This window comes from Acanthopagrus latus, chromosome 23 (assembly GCF_904848185.1).
Source record: "Acanthopagrus latus isolate v.2019 chromosome 23, fAcaLat1.1, whole genome shotgun sequence".
Taxonomy (NCBI): Eukaryota; Metazoa; Chordata; class Actinopteri; order Spariformes; family Sparidae; genus Acanthopagrus; species Acanthopagrus latus.
The window spans coordinates 23,457,020-23,470,957 of record NC_051061.1 but is presented as its reverse complement, the minus strand read 5'-3'; the positions used below and the strand labels follow the sequence as shown (position 1 = coordinate 23,470,957).

The following is a 13,938-nucleotide window of genomic DNA, read 5'->3' as shown; positions in this document are numbered from 1 at the left end:
CCTGTTGGGTAATCAGAATTCATGAGGGCTTACAAGTACAGCTGTACTGTGGACCAGTGGTGAGTAAGATCTCTATTTGAGTGCATAAACATTAGAATACTGCACTCTCTGTATACGGCTACAATTTTTAAACATTAATTTGTGAATCCAACGATGTGTGGAGTTTGTTTAATGCAGATTTGTGGTGCTGTGTACTCGATCCTGTTGCTCTGAGACTCAGGGGAACTCGTCTACCGCTGCACTCAGCCTCAGCTTTAATTAAATCAACTCATGATCTAACTCCCATTGTACACAGCTAATGTATGATGACATTATCTTCCCAGGTCAATACCACCCTTCACCAGGGCATTACCTCTGAATTAATCTCCTCCAACACGCTCTCAGGGAGAGAATAGTCTCCCTGCAGTACAAAAGCAGTGAGGACGAGAGCTCTGGACCTTTTTTCTGATCCCACTGGAGAAACATGTGAGACTCCAAGGGAAGAGCTGGTGTTAACTGCTTTGTGCCTCTTTCGCCAAGTCTGAGTCGGGCACTGGTGGCTGTTTGTCAGGCCTGTCTGTGGACGAATGACTGAGCAGCGCAGATGGTGTACTGGGCAGGCGGGATGTATGGGATTTAAGGGGTTGAGGGATTGGAATGGAGGACCTGCATGACCAATGACTCCCCATTTACAAAGCGCTGACGTGGGTCTAAATTGTGGACATGTTGAGCGTGGTGGGGAACTCTAGTAGGTGTGCAGGAAATTCAGATAAGGAAAGGTCACCCCGAATCACTGATTAGGAAACCCAATTCTCTTTTTTGTTCTTAACAGTGGCCGATTGATAAATTGGTTGACTGATAAAATAAATCATTCAAGTGTTGGCATACGTTTGCCGTGAGTAACAAGAAATTGCACTTCAGAAACACCAAAGATATGTTTGGCAGTGATGCCATTACATAGTCTGTCCAATGGAGAGCACTGACGAGTTAAGTTTAAGTTGATATTGCACGACAAGATCTTGACAGGTAATGAGCCTATCAGACGGATGACCACAGTTCGAGTCTGCGCTTTGGCATCTATGAGTGTGAAACTGCTGATTATTTTTACGGAGAACTCGGAACTGTTTCCAACTGTGTTTGTTGCAACTAAAATCAGATATTTTTCATTGGAAGTTGGACCATCTCCAGCAGTATTTGTGTTCACCAAAACAGGTATTTGATGTGTTTCTAACCCTAATGGAATAGTTTTTGTACCTTAGCCTAACCAGCTAAAATTTAGCCTACGTAAATATAAATCTGAACATAAAGAGACGTAAAGCTTTAACTTCTCTGTGGTTTTGCTGAAATGTACTTGGCTAACATTTATTTTGATGATTGGGTTGAAAGAGGTAAAATGATGTTCCAGTGGATTATCCCTTTTATTGATGTACATTTGAGCTCACATCATCCACCCCTTCTATAGATTCAGCCATCGCCTCATTAGGCACAAAGATCTATCTTCAGTTTGACCGTCGGAAGCTTGGAGAAGAATCTACCTCTTCACCCTTCATTGCAACGTTCATTGGTCAGTGTTTCTCCTTCAGCTGACCAAAGTGCTCACTGCTTCATTGAACTTCTTATTGACTTTATCTGGTTCTGCCTTTGATTTTCTTTGCAGATCCACGAAAAGAGCCTTTGTGCAATGAGGGGGAATTATGCACTTTTTTGAATACAGGCAGGGTGATTTGGTCAGCATGAGCAATAAAGCACTACAGTGCTCCATAACACTGAAGGGACGCGATCTTCGTCTTCCATTCCCCTCATCTCGTTAACGCTATTGTCAGTAATGGGTAATAGCCAGCGCTTCTCTCCCCCACTAATGAACACCAATATCAGTCTCTAGGTGTTGAGGATTGATGACCTGGCCTAATCGTCCCATCTAATTGATACCCCACCATGCAGCACATATATTTCCTTGATTGGGTCACAGGGTGATCCCTGGGATATTGCTCTCCGGCCAAGCAGCCTAATGAGTATCTCACCTCATTGGGTGATAAGAAGCCACGCCTGGGGTAATGGCAAGGGAAGAGCCTCTTAATCTCATACCTAATGGCGCTCTCAAGTTAGATACAAAATCAATTAAGCAAGGCATGTTAACATGTGAGCCCATGTGGGAATGTACAGTGATATAAGGTGAGTTTGATTCAGATGGTGGCTTTGACTTTAGATGGTCTACGCTCAGTTTGGTAACAGGAAATGAAACCATGACTTCCGCTTCTCCAGATTGATCCAGACAGATTTGGTTTATTGACTTGATGTTTGCTCAACATGGTTGCTTTCGATCATGAAGCTCGATTTTCGATGAAACCCAAACCGCTGATGTGGCAGTGTGTCGACAGCCCAAAGCATCAATATATGATGACCTGGGGATGAGCCTCAACAATCAATAAATTTCAATAGCTTACATGTCATTTGACCAATTGACTCAAAACCAATGCCAAAATGCCTTGTTATACTGGTAGAATGTGAGACACAGAACTTTTCTCACCTGCTGGCTGTTGTTTCAGATGGTTTAAATGCTAAATTAGCTCCAGGTACTTAACACTAATGCGGCAGGTAACTTGGCTGTTAACTTGTTTATGTACTTTCTGCCTGTGCTTATTTTTTTATGATGAAATACTGGAGGCAACTCCCTGTAACATCACTTTACAGTTATGTGTATGACTCTGTGATTAATTGTCTAATTTTCTCTAATGAAATCATCGAGCTGCGTCCCATTTTCGGAAACTTTCCCTCAGACATTCATGCATAACAGTCGTTAACTGAGTGGTTACGATTTAGGACCCCAGTATTTGCAGCTGTGTTAGTTGTTGCTGTTGAAAAGTGTCATTAGTCTGCAGATCTGCACACAATTTCACTGCAAGTTCCCTTACTTTCCTAGTTGTAGTCGCTGCGATGGTAGCTTGTAGTTTGGTTAAACAAGTGGGATTATCTTGTGGAAGTCTTTTCCTTCCACAAAGTTTGATGTGAGCATATCTCCAGTCACCTTTTTCACAATGAGTTAGCTTATCTTCTCTGCTCTGGCAGCATCACAATGACGAATGCTACTCTGCTTGCAAACGAGGGGATGAGAGACTTCCTCTAATCTGAAGCCTTTAGTGTGTTTGTTGGAAAGGGACAGTTGAGTGTTGATGAGCGTCAGCTTGACTTACGCCTCTGTCTTGTTGGACTGTCGTCGGCAGGGTACAGTGTTGCTGACACATGTACCAGTCACGGGGTCCACTGCCTCCACAATGACAAAGGGCCTCTCCTCCAGCGTGGCCACTGTCAGGTGCCTGTAATCCGACACTGGCTCCAGGTAGGAGCCGTACCGCGGCCACACGGGGTATCTCATTTGCAGGATCCCCGTTTCGTAGGTCCCCACCTGAAGGAAGAAACAGTGAATCAACAGTGAATAATCTTAGCACCAAGCTCCAGATGGTTACTGCTTGACTCTCATGTGTTACAGCACGGAAAACAATGATTCCTCTGAAACCTTCCACATAAATGAACAGCAGAGGATGCCATAAACTTGTTTAACTCAGCGTCAAATAAAGATGAGAATCACTGAAGAAATAAGCTTTTTTGTCTCTCCATAAATCTCTGATGAGACCAGTGAGGACACGACCACGTAACACTGTCTATCACAACCTACAATCTTAATACAGTTGTCCCCAATTCTCTGGCTGTATATGTTGTTATCGCGCATTTTTGTGATTTGTGCATCTGGACCCGGTGCAGCGAGGGGAGCTTTAGTTCGACGACAGTTTAGAGGAAATTGATTTTTGGCTGACTGGGGATGTAGAGAGAGCAATTACACATCTAATGCAACCAAAGCAATTCCACCCCCTTCCATATTACCAGTTAGCTAATTTTAATTGGATGTTGTGGGGAAATGAGCGTTCAAGCAAGCTGAATACATAATCAAGATCTGGAATTGAACATTTCAAGCTCACTTATTTGAAGAAGCCGTGACCTGTTTAGTAGCACGTTCCACAAATTCACCCATCTGACTCTCTGTGTTTAATTCAGGCGGGGAAATGAAGGAGTGAAGGTCGCAGAGGACCAGTTGGACCCCAATTATCCAGAAACATCAACACATAACACTGACTGTTAACTTTATGCTGAATCAGACGTGGCTATTAAAATCTGCTTTGGCTGCCATATTTCACCAAATTAATTCCAAACAGATTTTAATATTTGTAAGCACACTGTAATGACAAGCACTTCTTTTTTCTTTTTTATATTTTGCTCAGGAAACATGAACTCTCTGATTGTCGAACCTGTTTCGTGTACTCAGGATGTTTAGACGGAGGTGATTAATTAACAAAACACCCCACCCACAGTTTTGATGTTGTATGATTAATATATCACTTAACCTTTACTGAATTGATTTCAGTGTTTTTTAATCACATGCTTTGCAAAAGCTAGACGCTCGAGGCTGGTCAAGGTTGGAATGATTAAGTTGAATAATTCACCAAAATAAAGTGTTCAGGGATTCTCATTTACAAGGCTGTAATCAACATAATATAATTAAATCATCAAGCATGAATTTAAAAAACATATAAAATATTTATTTTAATTTCGTAAAGCAAAACAAACTATATGAGCAAGTGGTGTGGTTTTGTTTTTATACACAAATTAGTTTTTAAGTTACTCTCCAGAGCGCTTCTCTGTGAGAAAAATGAAAACTTTCTTTATGTATGCATACTAAATACCATTTTTTATCTTTCTGTGAGATTTTGGTCCCTTCAGCCACACGAGCAAGGTGCAACACTGATGTTTGGTGATAAGGTCTGGTTTGAAGTTTGCACTCCAGTTCATCTCATAGATGTTGGCAGTGGTTTGGGTCAGAGTCAAGTTATTCCATGCTAAACCTGGAAAGCACTAATTTATGGAGCCGGTTTTGTGTTCTGTCCTAATCCAAGTATTACATGTTAAAAGGCCAATCATGCTAATTAAAGAAACAGTAGAATTGGCCTTCCTGAGGCCAGTTGAGTATCTGGATCATCATCATTTGTGGGTTCGATTATCGTTTTCAAATGTCCGGAAAACAGTCTATTCATGCTCTGAGAAGTGACGGCTATTTCAAGAATGACTCCAACCAGAATGGAAAGAGAAGTGTGAGGTCCTGGTACAAAACTGAGCATGAGGACAAATGACATGATGTGTCACAGGTACAGATGAGGAATATGAGATGAGAAGAGCAGTTTCCTCCTGTTAGATTGTTTTCCGGAGATGAATCAATTACACTTACGATTTACCTCTGATATGAGGTCTGTGGTGCGAATGTGAGCCGATTAACATATAAACGATTGTCTGTTTGCTTCACAAACACTCGACTGTGCTGCTGTAAATGTCATTAACTTCCCGCAGAGCTAAAAAAATAAAATAAATAAATAAGTGTCTGGACAAAATGTTTTTCCTCCCACATAATCTCTGTTGTTCATGCAGGAAGCGGGACAATCCTGTCTGATCACACCGTCAGTCACAGTGAAATGAAAAAAACTGAGCGTGGGGGGGAAAAGAAGTGCAAATATCACAAATTCTCTCTGGATCCTTTCAGTTATTCCTCTCTGCTGCCAGTCATATTGATCCGTCCTGATGTTTACCTATCGCTCCACTCATGGGCATTTAGTCGAGTCAATCAGAATTTCAAATTTACTGAGATGAAAAACATCCCGTCCCTGTGGCTTCTCACACTGGGAAGATCTTCATTATTCATCCATCTCAGAAAACACAAGGAAAGAAAACCCCTTTGTTTTTCTTTACACTGCGTGTTAAACAGTGGTGTCATGACAGAAGACTGTCACTCTAGTAGCATAGTTTATGTTGGAAAAAAATTCCACCGGGGAAAAAGCTTCAATTTGATTATTTTCTGTGGTTTACAAACCAGCCGATGAGACTGTAATTTCAGAGTTTGTATGTGTGTCACAGATACACAGCCAGAGAACGGCAGCTTTCCAGTCCCGTATATCACCCTGCCAGATAACAGCGATGACAGGAACACTTCCCTCTCTCCTCCGGGGCTTCTTCTCTCTGTCGCCACTCTCTTCTGTCATGCTCTCGCTCCATCTTCACCAAGTTACCCTGACTTTTAGATCCAGGACGAAGTCGGAGCCGAACAATGACTCTTTTTGGAAGCAGCAAATTACAGCAAACTCCATTTGATAAGAGCATTGAAGCGATTTTAAGTTAATAAATAGAAAGGGTGAGGGGTGTAATGTGAGTTATCAGGCTGCGCCGTGTCAGGCTGAGGCTGGTTATACACAGGTGATGTATGAACGTAACAGACAGGCAGCCCTGCGACATGTACAATAAGACGGCTGGCAAAAAGGCAATCAAAAGGTGGAATTGATTTTCAGCTCTCAGAGAAACGAAGCCAGAAGCAACAGAAAGTGAAGCGCAAGAAAAGGTGTCGCCTCACACGAAAATCTTTCTGAAATGAGCAAAATGATGTGTGACAAAATAATTTTTTACACCCACAGAAGGTTTATGTAAAGGTCAGCGTGTTTAAAAAAAAAAGAGTGCTGGAGTCCGTGGGTGAATGAGAGGACACATTTGGCATCAACTCGCGGCAAGAAGTCTCTCTGTCAGTAGCATTTATCTTTAATATGAAACTGCGTCTGATTGGACACGACCATAACCTTATACCCAACTGTTCTGGAACATAAATAAACCCTGTCAGGACGGTGATGTATCCAAATCATGTTACTCTCACTGAAATGATCTAATTTCAGTCTTTTTGAGTCTGTTCTCTTTTCGTAGAATTGTTGGAGACGGCGCAACACTTCACTTCCAGGAAGTTTACAGAGCCGACTTTCCTTTTTGTCTTTGATAGCGCAAAGGATGAGGATATTAAGATGGTTAAAAACCTCCCTAACCTACTGGGAGTGTTGCAGTGCAGAACAATGCTCTTCAACGTGAGCAAACAACACAGGAGGCTCAGAGAAAAATGCAAAACACAGCTGCTTTTTGTCTGTGTTCAGATGAAAGACAGCTCATCAGGAATACAAAATGAAAGAAAAGGAGAAAGGAAAGCTCTAGCTTGAAGGTGCTCATCCCGTTAGTCTTTGTTCTCCTCACTCCTGTGTTTGTTTGTTGACTGATTGATTTAAGATTGTCTCTATTGTTGCTGCCCGACACTTACTGCTGTTTTATGCACCGCATTACCAAGAAGCACAAATGGAGAGGACTAGCAGAACAGTAACGAAAGAAACACAGCAGTTTTACCTCAAACTAATGATTTGCCTGCCTTCGAAGATGAACATTGTTAGAGTCCAGCAGCTCCCCCAAATCCCTAAATGTCAGTCTTTAAATACAGTTAGTGATTGTTGTCTACTTTTGTTTATTGCTTTGACAAAAAAATCCTCCGCAATTGTCTTGTCAGTCAACTCTCCTTGCAAGCGTGATAAGTGAAATGTCCGTTATAGCGCCCGTCGCCTGACTAAACTGCTGATTTCCAAATAGCAAAACGATGGTAGTGTTGGAGGTCAAGTAATGTAATTGGTGTGTGCACAGCCTTGGTGCGACACTAGGAATATATTTTTATTTTACACATTTTTGACTGACCAACATATAATTGACTACAAATAAATACACTAAAATGTCAAGTATTTTCTTTAAAAAAAAAAACCACACACACCCATATCATTGGACGAGGCTGCTTTCATACACAACCTGTTTGTTTTCTTCTTCTACCATCACGGCTTCTCATTAGCTGAGACTCTTGATAGCACATTGGAAATTAATCGGATGCAGCACCAGAAAACATCAATACAACATAATTAGCTTTGATGCTCCTGTGGCTGTTTACTCTGAGCGTGATGTTTAACTAAACACCTTCTACTCAACCACCAGAGGAAGTGAACGCCACTCGTCTTGTGTCCGCATCACATTTGCCCCCTGCGGTTAAATTAATGTTTCAATCTCCAACAAAGTCAATGAGGCGGCATGCTGCTGCAAAGTTACTGACTGAAGTGTGTGTGTGTGGGTTTTCTTTTAATATCTTCTGAAGAAATGCAAAGTAGGCGGCGTAAGAGAGATGTGTGTGTGAAATGTGTGGCACTGTGTGTGTGCTAAGGAGATGATCCTTCATTAAGTGGTTCATTGGTATCAGTAGAGCTCTGACTCCTCTAACTGGTCTTTACAAAGAGACCAGTGATGTATGAAATCACTCTGCTTTTAGCATGCAGGAGAAGACGTCAGAGACAGGCGCAGTGTCACTGTAGAACAGCTCTCGAAATAAATTTAGTAATTCTGCGACGAAAGTAAAGTGTTGTGTGAAAAGCTCACCTTGTCCCACTGTCTCTCTCGGTCCAACGTGATGATGATCATGGCTGGATTCACCAGGTAACCGTTACTGTTAAAGGAGAAGTCGTTGTTTTCCCAGGTTACATTCAACATGTGCCTGCAGAGAAACAAGACGCAATGGAGGGATGATTATTAAGGTATGACGTCTTTGAAGATGCTTGTTTTGTATCACCGACAGAGCAATCCTGCAAAGTTGTTCATCTTACAATGACACAAGACAAAGAAAAACTGGAAACAATTCTTGAGATGCTGGAGCTTCTCAATTGAAGTGGTATGAGTGATAATCATCGAGGGCTGCTGCACTTTGAAAGTCATGAAACTCGTGATGAACAGAACAGAATTTCTCATACATTGATCATTGCTAATGAACGAGTGAGATGAGATGAAAAAGGTTCAATAAGAGATTTGTTGTTGGAAACTGAAATGCAACTGCTATCGCCCAACCCTGGACAGAATCATGAGGACGTAAATATAGTTAATCATGAGTCAGAAGCGTCACTGTTCAGGTCAGACCTATGAAAAACTGCCTTAATGAGAAATACAAATATAAGAAAATCTGGTTATCCATTCCTTTTGTTGTGAAGCAGCTGGGTTCACAGGAAAACATGATCATGTGAAGAACGGCACTGAAGACTTTTTATGATGGAAAAGATGTTTTCAGTCTTCTCTCCTCTGGCTTCAGTGAGAGTTTGATTTACCAACGGCTCTGCTGGTGGAAATGATATCCTACTGTTGATCTGATTAGCTGAAGTCAGCCTGTGATAGATTGTAATAGACAGATTGTTTTATTTCTTTATTTAACAACGAATTTATCGCTTTGGTCGATGGATTGCTATGAATTTATGTACAGAAAGTTTATGGTCGTCGGAAGATGAATCCTACTGACTGGTGAACCGCTGACTTTTTGTTAAACACCAGCAGAGGTTTCTCTTTGGTTCTTACTAAAATATCTTCCAACAAAGCCTGACTTCCTACTAAAATTTACTTTGTGATCAGTGCTGATGAGTAAAATGTTAACAAGCACGTAAATCCAACACAGTGAACGTGGGACAACAAGTCTGTTAAACATCCACATGCCATCACCGATCTGAGTCCCCAGGATTAGCGCTTTGCTTTAAAGCTAATTTGAGATGGTGGCCAAAAGATATTTCTTATTAGCTTGCATTATCAAAGAAAGCAGCTGTCAGACCGCACAAAGTGATTTGTTTTACCATCAGAATTGAATCAAAACTGTCCGAAAACATTCTGAAAGATTTTGCACATTTAAATACTTTTGTCTTGATTCAAGTTGGCTAACGTTTAAACTAGAAGTTAGCCACGCTGCCGGCTACACAATGCGGATGTGATGTGTATGATCGGGGTGATTTTATACCAGAAAGTCGAACATTTTTTGTTCCATGCGCCACTGAGCAACATTCATAGGAATGAGAAACAGGGCTCTCCCCATGCAACTTCACAGAGCCTCTTAGTTTTGCTATGTATTTACATTTTTTATCAACTGCAGCTTCATTTCTTTGTTTTCTAAATGTCTGGCATATAAACACACGTTGCATATTGTTTCAGATATTTTCTCCTCAGTAGTGGGAATATCGCTGTTGGGATTGTGAACCCATTTTTAAACCCTTTGGATAAGTCACAAATGACTTGAAACACAGCTTTGTTTGTCTGTGACCCAGCAGAGCGCTGAGGTGTCCTGGCAGCTTCTGTGCAATGTAGGAAACAGCTACCTGCCTCCTTTGGTTCCATTGTTTCATCACTCACATCCTGTTACACTACACCTGTGGTGCTGCTCTATCTCACCTCGCCCGTCACTCCAGCAGAGGTGATGAAAGCCTGCTGGGAGGAGAATAGCCTTCAGCTTGGTCTGTGTGAAAAGCCTATTTAATCTGGTAATCTGCTATAATCCCATTAACAGGTGAGCTGTCTCATTATCAGAAGCGTGTTTGAAAAAAAATAAAAAAAACTCAAATCAAGTGAGGACAAATCTGAGAACCGAGGGGGATGTTAATGTTTGATGTGGCTGGAAAGCGACGAGATAAGTGACTATAAAGTTAATAGAAAGTGCTTTGTTCTATCTCGCCGACCTTCACATTACTGATGAGAGCCGCTGCTACTCACGTCATGCCTGCTGGGTTTAGAAAATCTAAAAGTAGGGGTTTGTACAGTATCAAAGCTTGAGATAATGTTCACCATTTCCACTTTTTCATGGACGGTTTGGCTTGACAAAAGGAAGAGTTGTCTCCCCTAAGGCTCTGACGACTGCGAAAGAAAAATGACTTGTGACATCAGAGGGGGACAGAGTGATGTTTCATAATGCAAGAGAAGTGTCTGATGATGCTCGTGTCGTGTTAGCAGCCCCTTGGTGACCATCTACAGCAACACATTCACACAGCACACTCCCGCTCTCCCTGAATGACCTTGGCTTATGTGTGCGACCCAAAAGCTGGTGCTGGAGCTTCCCCTGTGCTGATGAAAACATTTTTCAAACCAAAAAAAAGATTTGCTCCATGTTCGGTGCTCTTTTTGAATGGTTTTAATGAAAATAAACTGCGCCTTTTTATCTGTCGTAACCAAACTAAACTGCCCTGCGATCTCTAAGAGATGCAGACGAGCGCTCAGTGCTCAGGAGATGAGCAGATAGATATCAGCGGGGCAGAGGACAAATCTTTGGAGAGAGTGACAGTTGCCATAAAATGGGCTTCACAGCTCCAAACAGATGGGAAGTCATGAATAAATAAACGACTGTTGACCTCTTTTTGCCAGGAAGTCTGAGCCATTACTGTTGGATCCCTGACCATCAGACAACATTCTGCTTCATGTCCTAAACAAGGTTATGCAAACAATAGGCGGAAGATTTAAATTGAGACAAGAACAGTGACTGTCCTCTGCAGAATGGACTGATAAACGATCTGTGATTAAAGTTTGATGAAAAGTGACCCCTTGTGGAGCAACTACTGAACTAATTTCTAATAATGACTCTCCTTTAAGAAGAAGATTACGAATTTGTGCTATGCTGACACAAAATCTTTCAGGGTAGCATATTTTGGACCAAACAGCGTGGAGCACACATGGAGCCAGGCTGCAACGCCTGTGGAGCCGGGCTGTGTGTGCACCCGACCGTAATATGTAATCACGAGATCTATTAAGGAATATTGGTTTTCCACCTAATGTGTCTCTGTGTGATCGGCAACTTGGTAAGGATATAGTTGGACATGAAAAACGTCACATTTTACATTAGAAATCCAATTTTGTCTCTCAAAACTGAGCATTGATTTCTTTCATCCCTGACCACAAACCCCTCCAAACCTCAACCAAGTGATTTTATTACCTAAACCTAAACATAGAAGTAGTTTGATGAATAGGTAAAGGACAGACCAGCTAGCTATCCAGCCATGTCATTGTCCCCCAAATCGATTTTTCACAAATGTCAGAATCAGAATTCCTTTATTAGTCCTGCAAATGGGGGAATTTCCTGGCGTCAGTGATCAGTGACATCAGTAAAGACAAACTTCACACCATCAGTGCTGTTTGGCATCATGTCTCAGGGAAAATGACTTTTTGTATGTGTAATTTTCAACCTAATCTACATTAAAAGCTTGTAATAAGACGTCTAGATAACCAAGAATTAGTTACTAAGTAGAATGTCTAAGAAGTGTTTCCTAAAAGCCTTTTACAACCTTACATAAAAGTTGTCGGCTGCAGTTGCTCCAGAGGTGATCCCAAAGATATCGTTCACCGCTGTTGTTGTTGCTGTCATCAGCTTGAGTTAGAGCTATTTTTAAAGCAGTGTAATTCCAGTTATTATTAGAGTTATCCTTCTTGGTGTTGACAGCCGTTTAGTCCTGAAGATTGTGTTTTTGTTGGATTTGGCTCATCGTGCACAGTTGCTGTAACAGTTGGCCACATCAAGTTCATTGAGTACTCAGGGGTTCAATTTGATTTTAAAGCATCATCCGCTGTGTCTCGTTTACAGTTAAACACAACAAACAAGACACCATGAAGTACACATCTGATGGTTCTAAAGCTACGGGGCTTCATATCTCATGGTCACCATTAACAGTCTGGAGAAGAGCCTCGACTCTGTAACTCATTCTTGGCATTTATTAGCACTCTTCAAGTGGCCCTGGTGGCCATTATTCTAAATGTGAAGGCAGTGTTTGACTCGGGAACAATCACTGTCCAGCAGCTCAATTTGTCTGCTTGCATGCATCATACTTATGACTCTTCTGTATATTAAATGCAGGTGTAAATAAAATCTGACCCTGCCGTTGAACATGGAAAATCATTTTTTAAAGATAAGCATTGACAAAAACCTGAAAGAGCTGCCCTTGAACATGTCGTCTTCTCCAAAGATAGCAAAATGCTATATCGGATTGGGAAATTAAGTCTAATCCAAGACTATTATAATTTAGTATGAATAACTCTCCAGTTGCCAACACTTTAGCTTACCTGAACAGAGTGTCATTAGTAGCAGAGGGCTTGACGGGGTTGTGACAGTCACTGTGGCCTTCAGGAACAAAGCCTCTCTGTTTCCGAAAGCTTTGCACGCCTTTCACCACGATGGCCACCCCGTCCCGTACCCTCTTCCTCAGGCTCATCCTCCATCGGTCCGTGATGATGCTGATGAGCCCCACAGGGAAGCTGTCCGGCGGGGGGATGTCCGGGTTCCCCACTGCCAGGCTGGGAATAATCCAGATGTAGCCTGGCCCCACCAGTCCAGCCTCGGCTGCCATGGTGAACAGGTACTGCGCCTCTTCATGGGAGCAGTAGACCAGCAGCACCTGGGCGTCAATCTGCTGCAGCAGCCTTCGCGCTCGGATGTCGTTCATGCCGTCGGCTGACATGTCGAAGGTCAGCACGTCCTGCAGCTCCCATATGAAGTAGCTGGTGTCTGTGAAGGACTTAATGTAATCCACGTAGGTTTCATAGCCCGGGTAGAGGCTGGTGATGACCACAAAGCTGTCCCAGTTGTACTCCTCCATCACCTTGAACATGCCGTTGATCTGCTGCTCGATGGAGGAGCCCAGCTGGAGGAAGTTGGAGCCCTCACCCTGGAGGAAGAGGAGAACCACATCGTGAGGAGACGGAAAACATACGGAGACCTTTACGGTTCGTTAACTCAGCGCACGCAATTTGCTTCGGACTAACAAGCAAAATTAACTCCTTTTAATTCAATTTATTTAATGTGAAGTATGATCTCTGAAGGATCATCTCGAGGGCACACACACACACACACACACACACACACACACATACACTTGGATAAATCACATGGAGAAGTGAGTTGGCCAACCAGTAGGGTCTGTAGTACAGCTCTGTCAGGAGCTAAGTGGTTCTGTTTTATTTTGTTCTTCCAGGAGCTGCAGAACCATTCATCACTTAAACTCACATGTCTCACTTTTGCCGCGCAAACACTGGCCGTCATCCATACTTGCAAATTCAGAGGGATAGCACTATCACTGCGGCCAGCGTCTGCACTGTTTCATCTGTCTTATCCGCAAATGCAATGACCTTGAGAGAGCGATGAGGGCGGCTCTTGTGTTAGCACTTTTATTAAAAAAATAAAAAGTGGGAAGGATGGAGAAATGCGATACTTTTCGCTTGAGATTTTTATTAAAACAGTGTTAT

General features: G+C 42.2%; 1 protein-coding gene and 1 long non-coding RNA gene across 15 annotated transcripts in view; one reads left to right on the top strand and one right to left on the bottom strand.

Moving 5' to 3' along the window:
* The window catches only part of LOC119014608, a 162,642-nt gene that overhangs the window by 24,020 nt on the left and 124,684 nt on the right, over nt 1-13,938 (top strand). The window lies entirely within an intron of this gene.
* grin2ca (glutamate receptor, ionotropic, N-methyl D-aspartate 2Ca) overlaps nt 1-13,938 on the bottom strand; it is a 63,977-nt gene that overhangs the window by 18,651 nt on the left and 31,388 nt on the right. For both annotated transcript variants that reach the window (XM_037089933.1, XM_037089934.1), the window contains 3 exons: nt 12,760-13,361; nt 8,293-8,407; nt 3,171-3,382 (listed from right to left, as the gene is read on the bottom strand). In XM_037089933.1, coding sequence (XP_036945828.1) covers nt 3,171-3,382; nt 8,293-8,407; nt 12,760-13,361 — 929 coding nt within the window. The remainder of the gene's footprint in view (nt 1-3,170; nt 3,383-8,292; nt 8,408-12,759; nt 13,362-13,938) is intronic.